At 61.2% G+C, this 20176-nt stretch overlaps 1 protein-coding gene across 1 annotated transcript; it reads right to left on the bottom strand.

The window, feature by feature from the left end:
* Positions 1-7: 7 nt before the first annotated feature.
* ARHGEF40 (Rho guanine nucleotide exchange factor 40) lies at positions 8-18208 on the bottom strand. Its single transcript, XM_055341898.1, has 24 exons — positions 18102-18208; positions 15623-15820; positions 13775-15020; positions 13484-13651; positions 13222-13342; positions 12558-12654; positions 12389-12469; positions 12154-12270; positions 11072-11167; positions 10873-10988; positions 10460-10586; positions 8157-8279; positions 7859-8002; positions 6660-7270; positions 6348-6582; positions 5960-6046; positions 5164-5379; positions 4288-4458; positions 2930-3107; positions 2072-2176; positions 1708-1851; positions 1074-1204; positions 624-670; positions 8-506 (listed from the first exon to the last, which is right to left on the bottom strand). The coding sequence occupies exons 1-23, from the start codon at positions 18102-18104 to the stop codon at positions 629-631; spliced, it is 4557 nt and encodes a 1518-aa protein (XP_055197873.1). The 5' UTR covers positions 18105-18208; the 3' UTR covers positions 8-506; positions 624-628.
* Between the last annotated feature and the right edge of the window lie 1968 nt (positions 18209-20176).

Raw genomic sequence — 20176 nt, 5'->3', positions numbered from 1 at the left:
TTATAATAACAGTAATTACATGTATAAAGTTCCCCCCCTCCCTCCCCACTCCTGTAATGGTTTGCAGAGCTCTGTTTCCTAGGACACCCCAGGACGGAGTTGCCAGGAACTGCAGCTGGCCTGGCAGGAGAGGAGTCTTCTCAGGGAGAGTCCGGGTGGCACCGGACGAAGGGGAGAACTCAGGCTGGAGGGGAGGGCTGCCATGGGGCAGCGTCCTGGGAGTACGTGGTGGCCCAGGAGGATGGGGAAGGACTGGATGACGGAGGATTTCTCCGCTTCCAGGTATGAAGGCAAGCAAGTGTGGCCGCTTTGGCTCCTGTAGGAAGGCACCCGGCTGGAGAGAGCTAGACACAGCAGCAGGGCAAGGCGCTGGTCCTTTGACCTCGTCTCCGTCCAAGAAGCAGAGGGAAGGAACTCAGTGCTCTTCAGTCCTCTACTGTGTCCCACTGCTGGCCCGGCCCGAAACGTGCTGAGAGGAGGGGCTGTTGCCAAGTTCTCCATCTTCTCTAGGAGCCAGGAGAGAAGAGGGAGATGGGTTGGGAGAGGGAAGAAGCTGACTTGCAAGCAGCTGGTGCAGGAGGGAAGGGATGCCGGGTACAGTGGATGGGGTGTTGCTGACTCACCCGGCTCACAGAGGAGTGGTGGGGTCACTCAGGGCTCGGGCATGACTCTGCAAGGGGGCAAACGGCAGTGAACGGAAAGGGTGAGGCAATGTCCTTTTACCTATATCCACCCCCCCACACACAAGCCTACCAATTCACCTCTCTCCTCCCCCCTCAAATCCCTCAATTTTGCTGATTTAATCCAAGTCCAGATGCTGTTGGCATTCCCCCCTTGCCGTCTACTCCTGCACTATGCTCCTTATTAAAGATTCCCTTTCATTTCTGACCTTAATGCCTCTCAGATCTTGGGGAAGAGGAGAAAGGCACACCGGACAGTATATCCAACCTGTGCTCTTGCTGGGAGCACAGGCTCATTGGTTTCCCTGGCCCTATGGGCTGAATGATCAGACTAGCCCACTCAGAAGGCGGCTGAAGAGGTTGCCCCGCACCAGCCCTAGTTCAGGGACTTACCTGCCGGGACAGCCCTAAGATCCCTCCACTGGCCAGAGTGGGAGTGCTGCTCCCAGGGTGGGGGGGTTGCAGGCTGGGACTGTTTCTTGGTCCTGGGGACACATCTCCAGAAGAGTCAAGTGTTTCTGGGGCTGGAGGGGAAGCTAGGGTGAGAGCAGGGTATAGAACCCCCCTAGATTACCTTAAGCAACCAAGCTGCTCCATCAGGGAAGAAAAAGCTCCATAGCAACAGGAAGCTGTGAGTCACCATAGCAATCCAGTTGCAAGAGCACCCCCCTACCAAGAGGCAGGAAATTGTCAGCAGCATCATTAGAGCAACCAGGGAAGAAGCGACAGGAAACTATAAGGATTGCCGTGGTGAACCAGGAGGGTACAACAGGAAGCTGAGCAGTTTCCATAGAAACCCAAGGAGAGCTAGAGAGAGAGGTACAGAGGAAGTGCTCCTTAGCAACAGGCTGCTGTAAGCATTATCCTAGCAACCAGATGGAAGGCTCTTTTAGCAATGGGGAAGCTGTACATAGTTGTCATGGCAACTGGGCTACTTGGATAGAAAAGGAATTGCTTAGCAGCAAGTGGCCTGAGCATCACCACGATGACCCAGCTGTTGGGAGCCACCCCTTGAGAGGTGCCTCACCCAGGGAAATTTGCTTGACGTCCAGATCCCAGGCCTCCTCCTCGACGCGGGCAGGCAGGGAGCAGGCTCCCGGTGAGAGGCCGGGAAGGGAAGGGCCGGCATGCTCAAAGGATGACACGGCCACGGAAGCCCGGGTGCGGGCGGCTGCAGAGAGGGGGCGGGGGGGTGGGGGGCTAGTGTGGGAAAGCCCTCCTGGCTCTCGGAAATGACCCTCCGTCTCACAGAGGGCCTCCCGGTCAGTCCCACCGTTTCTGGGAAGACATGTCCACGTGCTACCCTTCCTTTTCCCACCAGGCATCCCCACTATGCCCTCACTCTCAAGGTCTTGACTTCGGGGGCCGCCCCCCAGCACTGTGGTCCTCACCTCTTCCAGTGAGCAAGGCACTGAGTGTCCGCTCCCCAAGGGCTTTGATGTCCAGGAAGGGTTTATTCCCAATGCCCATGGAGACCATCTGCTGCACTCGGAGCTCTAGGAACAGAGACCCTGTTACCAACCTCCTTCAGCCCCCTCGCTCCAAGCCCCAGCACCGTCGTTGTCGTGGAGTCTTCTGCTCTTTGCCAATTCTCAGTCACCTGGTATCTCCTGTTCCTCTTGCTGTCAACTGTCATTACATGGATGGGGACGGGGAGCCCTGACTTCCTCCTCAGATAGCTATCTCTTGTCTCCCACACGTTACATCCTGTGCATTTGGCATTCCAGCTGCCCAACTTCTAGTTCTCCCCTTGTCCCCTCCATCTTGGGCATTAAGAGCAAACCCCTGGTTTCTACACACCTCTCGAGGTTATCCAGCGTTTCCCTAGATGCCACCTTATTTGACCATCCCCTATTATACTATGATGTAGCTGTCGCTTCCCATTTTCAGATGAGTGCAAAGAGGCTAAAGAGCATTAAAAACGAAAACCCCAAAACAAAACCCACAGAAATTCTAGTCTGGTCACACAGCAGGTAAATTCTGGAACCCTGGCCCAGTGAGCACTCCCCCACTCTCTTTTGCCCTACCGTTTGCTCTTGCTTTTTTGAAATTGGTAGCATCCTCTTTGCTTTTGGTGTACCTTCGGCTAATCTCTGTGCCCGCAATCCCTCTCAGTCAGACCTCGAATCACCTTGCAAGTCCTTCTTTCTCCATCCCAGGCCCTGGTTTCCCGGTGGTCTCCGCACGCTCCGGCTAACCTCCTGCCCTAACCTGGGCCCAAGCTGACCCTCCCCGGCTCTGCCCGGTACCCTTGTTATGAGCCGCCTGTCTCCAAAGCAGCTGGGCAATGGAACTGGTCCACTTGAGTTTGATCTCCGGGGAGGCTGCCTGCAGAGTGTATGCTTCTCGTGCACGCCGCCGCCGAAACCACAGCTCAAAGCAGAGCCCGCTGTCCCCGATGTTTTCTGTGAGCCCCATGTCAGCAGTCTGAGAAAGAGCGGGGGAAGAGTGGGTGCAGACAGTGAGTCCTGGCTAGATGGTACCACATGGAAAAGCACTACACTTGGCTTGGCATCTGATAGATGTTCAGTAAATGTTTGCTCAACACCCACCATATGCCAAGTGCTCCACATTTAGTCTTCACGACAACCATAATTTACAGAAGGGGAATGCCCAGACGCACGAAGCAACTCGCCCAGGGGCTTATCATGGCTTATTAGAGAACGAGTTCACACCCATGTCTATGTTGTTCCAAACCTAGGCTCTTTCCTCTATACTGTACCCCCCCGCCCCGCCCCCTGCCCCGGATAGCTCAAGCGAATGTAGAGAGAGACTAAGAATCCCTTAGAATCATGTCACATTGCCAGATCTAGGACTATAGGTCTCTCTCCCTCTCCCTCTTTTTTTTTAAGATCTTTTTTTTTTAAAGTCATCTCTACATGCAGCGTAGGGCTTGCACTTACAACCCTGAGATCAAGAGTCAGATGCTCAACCGACTGAGCCAGCCGGGTGCCCCTAGCGCTATAGGTCTCTACTGATGGACACCAGAGCTGTTTCCCTGAAGCAAGGCCTCTTTCCTCTCAGGTTCCGTTTCATTGTTTCCTTCCGTCAACTTAAGCTATTGATAGATACGTAGATACACGGATACATGGATAGAGGGACAACAGATCCTTTTCTCCTCACCCCCAGGGACCACCGCAAAAGCATATATTCTTAATGGGAAAGGTCCTCCTCTATTCTGGCTTGGAATGCCTCATAAATATCCAACAAGAATGAAAAGGAAAATCCCAAAGACAATGATAGGAATGTCTATCACCTCTGACACCTTAAACAGATGGTTGATAAGGTCAAAACCTGTCTTAGATGATTCAGATTCTCAACCTGAGTGGGGGTTGAATTATTTTCTAGAACATCTTGAGTTCTCAAGAAGAGCATGAATTCCTGTCCTGTCCCTCCCCCCCATCCTAGCATCCTACCTTTTTTTTTTTTAAGCTTTTTTATTTATTCAGGAGAGACACAGAGAGAGAGAGAGAGGCAGAGACACAGGGAGAGGGAGAAGCAGGCTCCCTGCAGGGAGCCCTATGTGGGACTTGATCCCGGCACGCCCAGAGCCGAAGGCCGAAGCTCAACCACTGAGCCCCCCAGCACCCCGCCCCCCACATCCTACCTTAAAGGCCTGCTTGTAAACAAAGGTCTCTGATCCCCCTTCAGTACCCTTGAGTTTGCTGAACAGGAGGAGATGCTCAAAGAGAAAGACATGGCGAAGGCACTTCTTTCGGCCACAGATGACGGTGAAGGGGTCCCGGTGTAGGAGCTGGCCCTGCTCCTTCAGATCTGTCTGGGGAAAGGGAAAGGAAAAATAATTGGCTCTGGAGCCCTTTGGGTATATTTTATGGGGAGTAAAAATGGGATTTATACGGCAAGGGGCCTAATGTACTGGTTCTCAGGCTGAGTCAGGAAATCAGGGAAGGCCTCAGCCTAGAATCCATCTCCTGGTCACCGTGCGCAGCACACCTGGCCTAGCAACATAGTCCTGCCTCTCTGGACAAAAGGTACGCTGCAGGTAATGTTTACAGCATCCTTTGGGGAAGTCTCTGGATGTTGGGGATGAAGCACCATTCTGACCCAGGAAGAGAATCAGCAAAGAACTGAGGGGAAAGAGGTCTATCACAGAGGAGGCAGGTTCCCCACTTGTTCTGGAACACCTGGGCTAGAGAGACCAGGTACAGGAGGATAAGGTATGTGCCGGGTGTCCAGATACCTGAGGAGGTGCGGAGTCGATAGCGCAAGAGAAGAGTTGGAAATGGACAGGAAAGCAGAGGCAGAGGGAGGACGGTGGGGTGTTGGGCAGGACACAGCTTCTTTATACATGAGGACACTGAGGCCCAGTGAAGTTCAGTGACTTGACCAAGCTCATCTCGCTGATTAGAAATTGGAGCCTGGGCCCTCTGACCTTGAGTCTAGCTCTCTTGTCACCAGCCACACAGCTCGTGAGGCCACAGGATTACACAGTCGGAACTGGAGTGATGAGCCATGGTCTCACCTCGCAGCCACGCACTGCTTCTACGGCCAGCAGGTCCCTGCCACGGGTCTCCTGTTCCCGGAGCAGCTGCACGGCAGCCCCCAGAGCCTGGCGCTCCGAACTCAGCTCAGGCCCAGCTTCCCTTAGGAGCTCCTCCAGCAGCCGCCCGTACTGAGCCAGCTGCTCCAGGGGCTGCTCCAAGGCCCGGGGCAGGTGAGGGCCACTCTCCACAGAGCCCTGGTTGGGGAGGAGACAGACAGGGATGCGGTGAGGGGCTGGAGCTAACAGGGGCTGAGCTCTGTCAGGAAGGTGGAGGGTAGTCAAGGCTGTGGGGGGTCGATGAAGCCCAGATACTGCCAGAGGGAAGGTGAGACTTTCCCCAGGAAGGAGGCAGGTGGGGGCCTGCAGGAGACTCAAGCACCCTCTCTCTGTACCTCGAAGGGGAATGCAAGAGGAGTAATCCCTCATGGTCTTTGGCTTTTAAGCCTCGAAGTCACTTTCACGTGTTTTGATGTAAAGTCTAGACCCACATAGCGCTCTGACTTAGGGTTAGTAGCTACTGCGCCCGTTTACCAGATGTAGAAACAGAGGCCCAGCGGAATCAAGAGTCTTGCCCAAAGTCCCTCGGGATTAACATTCAGGCTGGCTGGGTTCCCAGTCCGGGGCTTGTCCCACCCCCAGCACTTCTGGGAGATGATTGGTAGGAAATGTCCCCTGACACATCCAGGGGAGCTTTCTTCCCAGAGGGACTCTGAGGTTGGGTGTGCTTTAGGTATTTCCGGCCCCCCCACCCCATGGGGGTCAGGGCAAAGGTTACCTTGGTCGGGGGGCCAAGCGCGGCCAGACCGTTCTCCAGCTTGTGACGGTGCTTCACGTACTGGGCGTAAAGGCTGAACTGGTCCCCCTGTGCCAGTGGGGGAGACACAAGCCACCCTGTGGTGAGAGACGGGCCTCCCCCCTGCCTCGCCCCCATCCTCACTACATTGCACAGGAGACACAGGCCACTCCTCGGCCTGGGAAGTGACAGGCTCCCACGGTCAAGGGAAGGCCCCGCCGAGGGGAGGACAGGCCACAGCTGCACAGATCCAGGGGAGCCCAGGGGATGCACCCTCTGGGGGGGGGGCGGATACCGAGGAGGAAGGACAAGGGGGGGGGCGCTGAGATGCAGGAGGGCAGGGCCGGGACAAGGTGCAGAGGTCACTCACGTGGCGGAGGAAGCAGGCTCCAATGCGCAGGGGGTGGGCCGCGCAGCCCTGAAGCTCCCGGAGGAAGTGGGTCCGGTGGAAGCTGCGAAGCCTCTCGCGGGAGCCCAGGGCAGCCGCCCAGGTGCCCCTCAGGTCAGGAGTCAGCTCAGGGCCCGGGGGTGGCGCTGGCTCGCTCAAGGCGGCCACGTACTCCTGCTCACAGGCAATCAGCTCTGAAACCAGCCGCTGCTGGGCACTGCGGGGGCAACAGGGAGGTCGCGGAGGCCGGTGCGGGGCTCGGGGCCCACCCCGGCTCCCTGGCCGCACCCTCACCTGAGGCTCCGCTTGCGCTCCATGCGGGGGGTGCCTCCTCCCCAGGGCCCCTCCGGGCCTCCGGCGCGGCCCAGCAGCACGTGCTCCCGGGGCGAGCAGGTCCTGTCTACCACCTCGGTGCTGCTCACCTCCAAGCCTCGGATGAGCACCGGCCGCGCAGGCCCAGCCTCCGCCTCCGCAGCCGGGTCCGGGCCCTCGTCGGCGCAGTCCTCGCCGCAGGGCGCCAGGGAGCCGTGGGACGGGGCAGCGCGTGGGCCCGGGCTGCCGGGGAGCAGCAGGGAGCTGAGGCTGGGCGCCGGGCTGTGGGGGCCCCGGGGGGCGCCCCCGCTGCTGGCGCTGTCCGCCCGCCGTCGCCGCTGGCCCCGCGGACTCGCCTCCTCGCCCAGCTGCTGCTGGATCCTCCTCTCCAGCTCCTGGCAGCGGGCCCGGCAACGGCCCCACTCGCGCAGGGCGGCGGGGCTGCCCAGGTCCAAGGCCAGGGCCCGCATCTCCTGGAAGGAGCCAGCGCTCGGCTCCGGGGCCCGCCGCAGGGCCAGGGCCGCCAACGCCGCCTCCCTGCCGGGGCCTGCTCCCGCCAGGCGCGCCGCGCCTTCGTTCACCCACTCGTGCGCCTGCGGGGAGGGCGGGGCGCAGTGAGGGGGGCTGCTGTCCTCCCGCGCCCCAGTCCCCCCCAGGCCCCGCCCCCGCGCCCCCTCCCGCACCCCAGCCCACGGCCTCCCCATCCCTTCCCCAAGCCTTAGCCCACAGGAGGCCCCGCCCCTGCGCCCCAGCCCACGGCCTGCCTGCGCCCTTCCCCACGCCCCAGCCCAAGGCCTCCAGCGCCCCCTCCCGTGCCTTTGCCCACCGCCTCCTTGCGCAGCTTCCCTGCGCACCTGCCCACGGCCTCTGGGCTGCAGCCCTCCAGGTCGGGAGAACCGCCCGTTACCACCCGCGCCCAACCGTGGCCCTGGGAGCCTGGAAGGAGGCAGCGGGGCCTGCGTGAAAGACGAGCCCGGGCTCCCACAGACCGGTCAGGGGTAGGCCCGGACCTGCGACCTCCACGCCCGGGAGGCAGGTCCCCGCGGGGCACGCCGGGCCAGTGAGCAAGCAGGGGGCAGGGCGGACACTCCAGGCAGCGGGGCTCCCAACTCCCTGCTTCCAGCCCCTGCGGACTGCTCCCGCTCCCGGCGGAGGGCAGCGCGGAAGGCGGTCGCACACACCTGCTGGAAAAAGCGCTGGAGCCGCAGGGCCCGATGGAGGCCGCTCTCAGCCTGCTCTAGCCGCTGTTCAAAGACATCCAGAATCTTCTGTGAGGCGGCGTCCTCCTCCAGCGCCAGGGCCTCCCGGGCCTGCGCCAGGCGCTCCTGGAGATAGAAGGCGGCACTCAGACCTGGCCATCTGTCCCAGACTGGCCTCCTTCCCGCCGCCTCCTCCCCTGGCCTCTCCCCTTCTCCCCTGCCCCTCCCCCTTCTCCCCTGCCTCTTCCTCCTTCTCCCCTGCCCCTCTCCCCCTTCTCACCTGAACCTCAGTGCTGAAAGCCCTGAACTGTAGCTCCGTCTCCTGTAAGGCCGACAAGGAGTCCCCCGGCACAGCAAAACTTGCCAGCTGCTCCTCCCCTGGGCCTGAGAGCCACTGCAGCACCTGCAGCAAACAGGGCAGAGGGCAGGGCCGTGAGGGAGAAGGAGGCCACGCGATGGGGAGGAAAGCTGAGATCCAGCTCCAACCCCACCATCCCAATCTGCAGCAACCTGGGCGAACCCCCTCCTGTCAGCTGTCACGTGGGAATGGTAACAGTGGTCGGTGGTAGTCTCCACGAGGGTCAAGTGAGAAAGCAAGAGATCTTTGGTAAAGCACGAGGACGGGAAGCTGGGCTGGCAGGAAGCACTGCGGGAGGTGGGTGAGGGGTCCAGGGCTAGGCTTGGAGGGGACATAGATAAAGTTGGCGTGAGCCTGAGGCAGGATGTGATGACCGTCTGGATAACTGAGGGCCAGGAGAAATTTCACATTCACTGAGTCCATCGACGGGTGGGCAGGGGTCCCAGGGACCTGGCTTGGAGAGACAACTCAGTGTGTGTGTGTGTCCAGCTCTGGTTGCCTATTATGGCGATCTAAGGACTCTCATGTTAGTTCTGGGATATTTGATCAAAAAAGGGATAGTAATTTTTTCCTCTGAAGAAAGGCTGGAAGCTAGGGTAAGACAGCCTGAGGATGAGAAGCCTGAGAATGTTCCCAAAAAATAGGGCCCAACCATAAACCCTTGTACAGGCCTTTGCTGAATTCATTTGGTCATCCTTACAACCTTGAGAGGGAAGTGTCGTTATCATGATCCCCATCCTACAGATGCAGACTTGGGAACTCAGAGATGCTTCAAGATTTGTCCAACATCTCACTCCTAGCAAAGCCAGAACCCAAGCTGAGAACTTTAGGCTCCAATTCCTGTGTGCTAACAGTTTTGAAACGCGGAAAACAGCTAACAAGCAAGCGAGCAAACAGTAAGAGATACAACTCCTTGAATCCTGGGTTGGAGGAAGCCAATATGTAGAAACCCCAGGAAACAGGACCCCTGAGTGGCACAGCCGTTTGGCACCTGCCTTTGGCCCAGGGCGCGATCCTGGAGACCCGGGATCGAATCCCACATCGGGCTCCCGGTGCATGGAGCCTGCTTCTCCCTCTGCCTGTGTCTCTGCCTCTCTCTCTCTCTCTCTCTCTGTGAGGCTATCATAAAAAAAAAAAAGAAAGAAAGAAACCCCAGGAAATAGACAGCCCTGCCCCACTTTGACACTGCCCCGGATGCCCACATGCAGGTCCATGTGGTGCTCATTCACCACGCTTGGGGCTCTGGGGGAGCAGATTGCAAAGGCCCCTGGGTCCCGCATGTTAGAATAATCCCCTATTCTAGGGGGATTTTTCTTTTAAGATTTATTTATTCAAGAGAGAGACACAGAGAGGCAGAGACACAGGCAGAGGGAGAAGCAGGCTCCATGTAGGGAGCCTGACATGGGACTCGATCCCGGGACCCCAGGATCACACCCTGGGCCAAAGACAGACACTCAACCGCTGAGCCACCCAGGGATCCCCCCCCCCGCTTTTTTTTAAAAAAGATTTTATTTATTTATTCATGAGAGACACAGAGAGAGAGAGAGACATGGGCAGAGGGAGCAGGCTCCACGTAGGGAGCCAGATGTGGGACTCGATCCAAGGACTCCAGGATGCCACCTGGGCGGAACGCGGCGCTAAACCGCTGAGCCACGGCGGCTGCCCTCCTGTGGGGCTTTGAACCCCAGGAGAGAAGAATCAAGACTCAGAGAAACCAGTCTTATCCCCAGATCTTCCCCACAGAGGCCTTAGCATCTCCCATTATCCTTTCCTCTGGAGGTGGAAGAAGGTGGGACCTGTCCAGCCTCAGGCTTGGGGATGACATCGCAGAAAGAGCTGAGGGAACACGGATAGCAGTGTAGCTAAAAAGCTGGTATCAATGGACTTTTATTATTTTAAGCTAACAGGCACCCTCGGGTCAATCAGCTCCTCCCAGAATCCCCTAGGGCACCCAAACATCTCTTCTAATCTCATAATCTCTAAGGATCCTTGATCAAATATCAACCGCGGGGCAGGGGAGGTCTGGCTTCTCTTCAGGGGCTGAGGTGCTGTCTTCCTCTTGTTGACTCTCACCCCCACCAGGCCAGCCTCTGGTGGGGTGAGGACAGAGGGAGGGCCATCGATCAAGCCAGGTGAGGGGAACACCATCACTGTGGATGCAGGCAGGAAAGGGAGTGCGGGGGCCAGGTTCCCAGGCCATGGAGGAGCGGTCTGGGGGTCCTCACCTGCTGGAGTCGCTGCAGGCGCTGTCGCTGCTCCCGCCGCTGGACGTGCAGGTTGGAGAGCCGCACAAGCTGGTGAATGGCCTCGTCCACCTCCTGGTACACTGCAGCTGGGCCCGGGCCCTCCAGCCTGCGGGGGGAGAGGGGCCCAGTGAGCCACTGTCCTCGTCAACACCCCCCGCCCCCATTCGTCCCGGCACAGCCTCGGGTCAGAGTACAGGCCTGGATTTGACTCCCCCACTGACTGGCTAATCCCGGCCAAGGCATTTAACACTCCCCATCCTCCAAGTCCCCGTCTGTGATGCCAGGGGCATCAGGTGAAGGTCATGCCAGGTGGGAAAGCATGCTCTCCTGTCCATGGGCTCGCCCAGTACGAGCCATCTGGCAGCACTGGTGCCCCCCCCCCCCCCGCGTACTTGCTGCTGTGGGTGGATCGCAGCCTCATCAGGATGGCGCCCCCGTCCCTCTGCAGCTCCGTCAGCCGTGGATCCGCCAGCACCTTCTGTAGGGGCTCGAGCATTCCCGCGGCCTCCTGGGGGCGGGGAGCGGATGCCTGGAGGGGTTCCAGCCGAGCCACGGGCGCCCCCATCCCCTTGGGCCTGTCTCAAGTCCTACCTCTCCTGCTGGCTCGGCTGCTCCCTCCAGCTCCTCGATGGCTCGCCGCACAGAGCACAGCACCCCTTGGCACAGGCGGCACAGCCTCGCCACCTCCTGCAACACACACCGGGGCTGCAGGTGTGGCCGCCCGCCTGGACTTTTGTGGAGGCCAAGCTGGGTCCGCTTCCGACTTTGTCGCTTACTAACCGTAGGACATTGGTGTTGGCTCAGGTCATGATCTTAGGGTTGTGAGATCGAGCCTGGAGTCAGGCTCCGCACGGAGTGTGGAGCCTGCTTGGGATTCTCTCTCTGCCCCACACCCCTCACTCATGCTCTCTCTCTCTCTCTCAAAGAAAAAAAAAAAGATTCACAGAATTTTGTGAGGTTTAAAGGGATGATGCCAGGCAAGCACTTAGCCAGGACTGGCACCTTAAACAGCTTAGTCAGTGTGAGTCTCCTTTCTCCCTGTCTGCACTAAGTTTTCACCCTAAAAATCCCCTCTTCTCTGCCTATTCAGATCCACTTCCCTTTGATGTACAGCTTAGAGACCATGTTACAGACCCCCTTTAATACTTAGCTCATTTATCTTTTCTTGAATATTCACAGCACTTAGCTTCATAGAATCGTAGATTATATCATGATTGCCACACTGTGGGCGAGGACCCCGAAGCCTGGATGTTGGCGCAGGGAACATGCACAGAAGGTGCCTCTCTGCACGTGGGTACAGTTCCTTGTCCAAGGTCACGTGCTACTAGAACCAGCCTTCCTGAGTGTCAGCTCTTTCCAGAACCGCAGTAAAATGACCTTACAATCTTCTCCAATAGCTTGTGACATAGGTCCCACCAAAAATCTTATGCTGTTTGATGTCATGTTAAGAACTTATTTCATACGCTCCTCTCATCTCCCCCGCAGCCCAAGGTACATGCGTGGTATTTTGCTCATGGGCTGTGAGCCATAAATACTTGTTGAGTGGAATGGAAAGGAAACCACTTTTTCCCGACCCCAAGGACATGTCTCAGGTCTGGCTTCTCTCTCCCAGAACGTCCTCAGCCGGGTCATTCCTGGCTCCCGCCTTCTTGGGTAGGGGAGGTGGAGCTTACCTGGTGTGTCTCTACCCAGTAGCTGGGAGAGGGTTCCCTGTGGCCCGCCAAGTCCCACGGCAGCTCCTCTGGCTTGGCCACTCTTTTCAGATCACTCTCTGATAGCAACTCAGCGCCCTGTAGACACGTGAAGACAGGGGGTTCCTGGCCTGGCCACCAGGGGTTCAGGGACCAGCCTGGGGTCCTCGCCATCTTCTTCCGTCCCCACTACCGAGGGGCACTAGGGGACTCAAACCTGAAGCCCACAGGGTTCAGTCAGAGGATCATCATGAGTGAGAACCAGCAGTCGCTGAATGAGTGGAGGGTCTCCTGAGTCCTGAGGGCAGAGAAGAATAATGCTAAACTGTGGGCAATTTAGCCCTAGGTTAGGGTCGGGAGGGGTACCCGTGTCAAGGGCTGGTTACCTGAAGTTGACTTAGGACAGGAATGAGGGCTGGAGGCAGTGGGGGTGCCTTCCGAAGGTCCAGCAGGATGGACAGCCCCAGTATCTGGAGATCAGGCCTGAGGGTGTGGGAAGAGCCAAGGAGGCAGTGTGTGTACACACGCGTGTAAGTGTGCGTGGAGGGCATGAAGGCACAGGGTCTGGTTTTACTGCTCTAGTCCTCAGGAGAAGTCAGTTCCTGGCACTTTCGGGAAGCAACGGGCAAAGGGCCCAAGGGTGGTTTTGTGTCCAAGAGGCAGTGAGCTAGCATTCGGGAGTCTCCACTCACACGGCCCCAGGTCCCAGGATCAGGGTCTGGAAGGGTGTGAGTCCCCTGCCAGGACACAGCGGGGTGCCCCCTAGGTTCGTGGGGCCCAGCGAGTCGCTGCTGAACGACGACATCAGTACCCTGATAATCTAGGTCATGTCTTAGGATACTGAACGTCAGCAGTGTTGATTCTGAGGACTGATGAAGATATCCTGGAGGTCAGAGGTCAGCGAGGTCAGGGCTCAATGGCTTAGAAATTGAGGGGTGAGGAAGTAGGCATCCCGGAGGTCAGGAAGCCAGTGTCCTAAGAAGAAAGGAGGTCAGGGCCCCCATGAGCAGGAGGTTAACGGCCAGGGTGCCCATGCTGGGCCTCGGTTACCTGAGCAATGAGTGGAGGTAACGAAGAGCAGTGCTCAGCATGTCTCGGGAGGGTGGGGGCTCCTCAGGAGGGCCCGGTGGGGTAATGGTCAGCAGAGCTCGCCCACTCTGGTCCACCCCTCCTGAGGACACAAAATGGCCAGGCTGTCCAGGCCAGGGGCAGGCCTTGGCTACCTACCACCCACCCCGCCTCCCTCCACAGCCCACCCGGGCTGCTTCTCTTCCCTTGACCCCCTTCCCTTCAAACACCGATGCCCACTGACCAGTCAGGACCAGGAATCCAGATGCCATTAAGTCCCAAGCTACATCCAGGTCATCAGAGATGGAGACCGGAGAGTCCTCTTCTGGGACGCTGGCCCCTCCCACTTCCTGCGCCGTCTCCAGGGGTGGTGGTGGTGGGTCTGACACGAGCCCCTCTGGACCTGTGGGTCCTACACAGACACAAGCAGAGCTACGTGCCTGAGGCGGGGAGCCTTCTGGCTGTTGGGCCCCCAGCACCTCTCCTAGGCCCAACCTATGTGGTCCTTGCCCTGCTGACTTTGGTGTCATCTCACCTGCCGCGCTTGCCAGGCTGGGTCCCTCTGGATCTTTCTCTCTGGCCGGCTCTCCTAGAGGTCCGCAGGCTTCTGGGGGCTGAGGCTCTTTTTTGTCTGCTGGTTTGAGTTCCTCTTTCAGCTCCGGCTCCGGCTTCCCTGAGCCTCCGTGCTCCTCCTCAAGCGGGCTGCATCCTGGGAGCTCGTGCTCATTTGGCGGGTGCAGACTGACAGGGACTTCCTGGTGGCTGGCCTCGTCCTTGTCCCCAGGGCTCAGTGGAGCACTGTCCCCTCCCCGGCTCAGAGCCCCTCTGCCTGCAGCACGCTTCTTCCTCCGGTTTCCTTTGCCTGTTCTCCGAGGGGTGTCGGGGGGTCCTTCGGCCCCCTGGCCTGCCCCTCCTCCCAAGTCCCCCGACCTTAGGGGGAAAGATTCAGAGGCTTCCCCCAGTGTCTCTGCTGGAGACTCTGACGCCTCGAGAGCTGCTGCTTCTGGGAGAGCCTCGGCTCCTGGGGGTGGCCCAGGGGAGGCCCCCGTGCTGCTTCCCTCACCGGGTGGGCGCACCCCATCCTGGTCCCGGGGCCCCAGGCCCTTCTGGTGCATCCAGGCCCGGTGTCTCCTGTGCCGGCCCTTCCCTCCAGCACCCTTCCGGGTGGGTACTGTCCGGGTCCTGGGGAGGCCCTCAGAGCCCTGGGCATCTGTGGGGCTCCCCCGCACCGGCAGTGTCACCTCCAGCAGCTCCACGTACTCGCCTTCAGGTCCTTCAGCGGGGGCATTGTGTCCATCGCCAGGACTCCGGGTGCCCAGGGCCTCCTCAGGGAGTGGAGGGCTGGGGAGCCCTGGGGGTCCAGAGGGCAGTTTGGGGGGCAATGTGCTTGGCCGATGTCCAACCATGAGGCCGCCTTTATGCACAAATCGTGGGCAGATGAGTTCTGCCCAGGGCAGCCGCTGAATCCCGGACGGCGCCGAGAGTAGGCAAGTGCTGAGGCGACCTGTTGGCCGGTCCTTATTGATGCCTTGCAGCCACTCGGGTGTGAACAGGTAGGCACAGGCCTCATTGGGCACTGGCAATTCCTGGACCCGCCCACCCCCCGGAGCCAGGCACTTGAGCGCCAGGCGGGGTGCTTGGGCTGCTGAGGGCACCACTTGCAGGTAGAAGTCTCCTGGGCGCAGCAGCTGCCAGGGCAGGGCTGCTAGCTGCACCACCACCTGCTCGTGCAGGCAGAGGGGCCAGCCCTCATGGAAGAAGAGGAAGCCGCTGTACTGGGCCTGGGGAGAGAGGTGGGACGCCGCGCTCAGGCCTCTGCTGATGAAGCGGCAGGAGAAGGCAGTTAGAATGGGACCACCCTAGGAAGGGCTGCCCTTTTGCCTGCTGGGTTAGCATTCCAGGGGAGTCGGAGGGGTGTCCGAGGGGGTTCATGTAGCAGAGGAAGGGATTGGGACTGGCTGGTTCTCTGGTAGTAGGAAGCTTCTCTAGGAAATGCGTTCCATGCGTGGGAGAGTAACAACTGAGTCATTACAAAGACATGGTCAGCAGATGCCGTGGACTTGGAGGGGTCAGAGACTCTTAGGAGCCTTTATATCTGCAGAAGTGAAGGATCTCTGTTGAGTCACGTCTGGGGGAGTTAAGTATCTTGAGAAATCAGTATGGGGGGGGAATGTCTGGAATTGGGTCTGGTGGGCCTGGGTCTTGGGGAATTGATGTCTCTTAGGGGTGAGTACTTGGGGAAGACGAGTGTCTTTGTGTGAGTTAGTATCTGAGCGGCCTGTGCCTCTGGGGGGATGAGTGTTGGGAGGTGGCATCTCTGGGAAGAGGGAAATTAGTCTGGAGAGTCTCTGGAGTGAGACAGTAGAGGTTAGGGGCCACTCACACAGGCTTCCTGCTGGACTTTGGCAAGCAGGTGCTTGGCGGGCACCAGGAAGTCCAGCGTGTACCTCAGCGCATCCTCCCGATAAGTCCTCTCCACCACCTGGAACACCTGACCCAACAGCGTGGGGGCTGTCGCCTCGAAGGGTGGGTACAGGGCGGCAAGCGTGCTCTGCACACAGTCCTCCACTGGCTCGGGCTCCTGGGGGCGAGAAGGCCAGCTGCAGATCCCTAGAGAGCACGGCCCCGGGGGCACATGGTGCACACAGTGTGCGCTCACAGGGGCCCCTGGGGAAGTGCCGCTGGATGAGCCTGGGGTGGCCGCAGGGGGCCAGCAGGGCCATCTCCCCTGGAGATCCAGGGAGGCTTTACTGCGAATGTCTCTGATCTCGGGGCCAGTGCTGGCTACTGTGAGCTGGACCATTGCATAGTTTCTCCTCAGAGGAGACAGTCCTCTGGGCCACCAGGGGATTTGGTGGTGGCTAGTAGAGCTCTGGGGCGTGGAGGGCTTTGGCCCGGCCATCTCACAGGCCCATCCTCATGGGGCCTGCGGGCTAGCGATCTCCAACGGAGGTGGAGGTGCCACCACCATAAAGGATCATAAACTAGAGATGGTCTTTGGGTGGGAAGGAGGAGGACTGAAGGGTTGTCTGTCTCTCTAGCAACCTTCCCTCTCCCGGAGTGGCCCTAGAGCAATCACCCACTCCCAGAGCATGTGGGATTGGGTTACAAAGAACTGGGTGGGGGCAGCCAAAAGAGGAAAAAGTCACAAAAGGAACATGTGGGGAAGGGAGGAGGCCTTGATGGTATGTATTTTTCCAAATCCAGGAGGACCTCTCTGCCAGCTCCACCTGCAGTTGCTGTCTCCGAAGGCAGCCCTGCTTCCCCCAGAATTGCCGCCCTGAGCGCATGGTGGGGGGGGGGGAGCTGGCTCTGGCCCAGGCCCTCAAGGAGCGCCCCTCAGGCTAGTCCTCTGCAGGCCAATTTCTCTTTCAAGATGCCTTTGAAGTTCTTTTTATCGGGTTTTCAGGGGCAGGGGGTGCTCAAGGGGGTGTCGGTGGAGTTCTCCACTGCCACACACCCCGCCCCCCACCCCCGTCCAGCCTCTGCCCTGCAGACAAAACTGCGTATTCTACCAGCTGGCCCATGTGTCTGAGCCTCTGGGGAGCTGGGGCAGCCCCTCCAGGGACGCACCCTCGCGGCGTGGGCACGGAGCCGCGGCCCAGGGTGTGTGGGCGGGCGGACAGACCCCCCAGTGTTCCGGGGACGGGGGGGGGGTTGGCGGAGCGGGCAGTCCGATCGGAGGCCAGGAGGGGGGAGCTGGAGCTCGAGGAGCGAGGCAGCTGCAACCCATTAGGGGCGGTGAGCTCATGGCTGAGAGAGAGTCTCCGCCACAGGAAACTGCAGCAGCAGGAGGGGAGGAGGGGTCTGGGGCGGGAGGCGGCGGGCAGGAGCGCGCGGCGCCGGCCTCGCTCGGCCGCGACCAGCAGCGAGAGCAGAGCCACTGAGTCAGCTCTCCCTGGCCCAGTTCCCCTGGTGCCCCGCTCCGGCCTCCCTGCACGGGGGAGCCCTTCCTCCGGGGCCCGCGGCCCGCGGTGCTCCTCCCGCCCCCGGGCCCTCGGGCCTCGCTCCTCCGCCCCGCGGCCGCCGCCCGCTCCTGCAGGGGCTCCAGGCAACTTCTGCGGGGAAAGTTCCCAGAACCGCGTCCGCCCGCGCCCGCGCCGACCCCTCCCCGGCAGCCCCCGCCCCGGCCCCGGCCCCCGCCTCGCGCCGGCTCCCGCGTCACGCCCCCGGGCCCCGCCGGCTCCCCGCCCCCCTCGGTTCCCGGCCCGGGGCAGCCCCGTCCCCCCGCGGACATGTCCCTCCCCGGCCGTGTCCCCGGCCCCCGCCCGGCGCAGCTGCGGCCGGTCCCCAGGGCCGGATGGGTGGGCCCCGCGCACCGGGCTGGACTGGGATGGAAAATGGTGGTTCCAGGCGGGTTGTCCTGCCGACCCGAGGGCGCCCCCGCACCCCAGGGGCGCCGCCGCCCGGACTGCAGGGGTCTCCGCTAGGGGCGGGGGGCTGGACCCCGGGGGGGGCTGCTGGACCCCGGGGGAGGAAGCTGGGCCCCGGGGGGGGCGCTGGACCCCGGGGGGCGGGGGGCGCTGGACCCCGGGGGAGGACGCTGGGCGCCGAGGGGGCGCTGGGCCCCGGGGGACGGAGGCTGGACCAGCCTGCAAAGAAGGCACACGTCGGGACGGACGAGGGCGCGGGGAGGTGTGGGGTCGGGGGGACCGAGGGGCGGAGGGGGGAGGGGACAAGAGGAGGGAAGAAAGCCGAGGGCGGCGGGGCAGACGGACCGGCGATCAAAGGGAAGAAGGGGGATGGGAGGGAGGCAGGCGAGCCGGAGCGCTGGGCTGGCGAGCGGGCGCCGGGGACGGGGCCGGGGCCGGGGCCGGGGGACGGGGCTGGCGGGGACCACGGGGCCGTGGCGCGGGACTCACCATGGCTCGGGCGGGCGGGGCCGGGCGCGCTGCCGCCTCCCTCCGTCCCGCCGCCCGCGTCTCGCCGGGTCTGGCTGGGGGGCAGCTCCGGTCGCGGCGGCGCTCGGGCCGCGGGGCCCCGCCAGGGAGGGCCGAGACGGCCGCCCGCCCGCGTGCCCGCCCCGCCCCGCCCCTCCCGCCGCGCCCCGCCCCGCCGCGCCCCTCCCGCCCTGTCCCGCGCCCCGCTCTCGCTCTCGCTCTCCCGCGGGCTGCCCGGGCCCTGCGGACCTTGCCCCCTGCGCCCGCCGCCGCCCGGCTCCCTGCGGGGTCCGCGCGGCCCCCCAAGGACACTCGGGAGGCTGCGGGGCGTGCATTCCCGGGGGGCCCGGCCTGGGATGGGCGGCTTGGCGGCCGAACTCGCGTGGGGGCCGGTCCTCGGAGCCCAGAGGAGGCGCGGGCCGCGCCGACGGAGGGCAGGCCCCGGGAGCCCTTGCACCCTCGGGGGCTCGCGCCTCCGCCCCTCCCATCTCCCCGGGCCTCGAGCCTCCGCGCTCCGACAATGGGCCCCTGTGTGCGGCGGGGGAGGGCGGTCCCGGGGCGGCGAGGGGTGGGGGTGACGGCGGGGCCGGCCCCGGCTTGGGGTGGCCCTGCAGGGGCGTGAGCCTCGGCCGCACCGCGTCCGGAGCGGTGTGCTCGCGCCCCCCCCCCCCGCACCCTCCGCACCCCCTCCAGCTCAGGCCCCAGGACTCGAGACGCGACGCCGCCCCTTCCTTCCTACGGGTGGCCCGGGGGGTGGCCCAGGTGTCCCCGGGCCGCGCGGGCTGTGGCGGTGAGGATGGCTCTCCACGCAGCAGACAAAGGCGCAGGCCGGTTAAGAAAGTTCTAGGCTCACCCATCCTCCACCGCGTCGCGTGTGCCCCGAGCCGGCGAGGCTTTCCCAGGGCCCGAGGAGGCCTGGGCACGGACGGGAGATGCCAGCACCCCGCCCCTCCCCCCCCCGCGTGCAGCCCCTGCAGGGGCGCGGGGCGAGGGGCGCTTCCCGGGGTTGGACACTCGGCAGCAGACGGGCCTGACGGCGGTGCCACCGCGGCTGGGGGCTGGCGTTGGAGAACCTGGGCGGGGGGATGAGCACCTGCGCGGGGGGCGCCGGGGCCGGGGCAGTCGCTGGGGCAGCGGGAGGGGGGCCTGGGGGTGGGCTCTCCTGTGGCCTCCTCGGGACGCTAAACGCCGTCCCTTCTCCGCTCCACGGGCTCTGGAAATGAAGAGAGAGAGACTGTTCATCCTTCTTGGAGACCAGAAGGTGCCCCTGCTCCATAGTGTCAGAGAAGAAGCAAAGTCCAGGGCAGACCCGGTGACCGTCTCCCCCGCGGAGGCAGGGCAGGGAGCTGGGCGGTGGGCTCCGCAGCCCCAGACTGGAGCCTCCTTGTAGTTTCTGCTGGGGACCCGGGAGAGTGAGATTTTGCTACCCCCTGGTGTCTGCTCCATCAATGCCACCCTATAGCTCCTTCCAGAGGCCGCCACTTAGGAAACTCTTAGCGGATATTATTACAAATCTTATTCCCTTGCTTCAGATCCAGCTAGCCCGTCCCCAGGGTTGAGAAAGAGTCTGAACTTTCCCTTAGCAGGTCTTACATTCCTTACGCTCAAGCAAATTGTGTAGGAAACTGTAGGTAGGATCCAAGGTTCCTGCAATTAGGAAGTGGAATATAAATTAAGCTGGCTCTGGGAGTTCATGAACTTCTAGTAAAATAAATAAATAAATAAAGGAGTGGATCGTTTTTTCCCCCTATGGAAAAATGGGAGCCATTGAAAGTTTTTGAACCTGTTGGGGAATGGAGGTTAGTTGCAAGGCCTGGGATCCAGTGACTCCTTTCCAGGAGTTGTTTTTAATCTATCCTAAATAAGGAAGGTTTATTTTATGAAGTAAAGTGACATATATGTTTATGATGGATAAATACCCTTTCTCCAAGAATGGAGGCTCTCACCTAAGGGAGTGTGTGTCTGTAGAGTGTATGTTGATGGGTGTGTTTGGGGGGATGTGAAGTGGGGGTGGTTATGGGGAGGAGTTGGACGTTGGGAACAGCCCAGGCTTAGAA

Source organism: Nyctereutes procyonoides, unplaced genomic scaffold, assembly GCF_905146905.1.
Source record: "Nyctereutes procyonoides isolate TBG_1078 unplaced genomic scaffold, NYPRO_anot_genome, whole genome shotgun sequence".
In the NCBI taxonomy this organism is placed as follows: Eukaryota; Metazoa; Chordata; class Mammalia; order Carnivora; family Canidae; genus Nyctereutes; species Nyctereutes procyonoides.
The sequence above is the reverse complement of the archived record's forward strand: the minus strand, read 5'-3'. Positions and strand labels throughout refer to the sequence as shown.

Excerpts from the sequence above, each read along its gene's own strand:
- ARHGEF40 (XM_055341898.1), bottom strand. Across the intron at positions 13,343-13,483 it reads TGGATTCCTGGTCCTGACTG|GAGGGGTGGACCAGAGTGGG; the intron begins GTCAGTGGGCAT and ends TTGTGTCCTCAG. Across the intron at positions 10,587-10,872 it reads CGATCCACCCACAGCAGCAA|GCTGGAGGGCCCGGGCCCAG; the intron begins GTACGCGGGGGG and ends CTCCCCCCGCAG.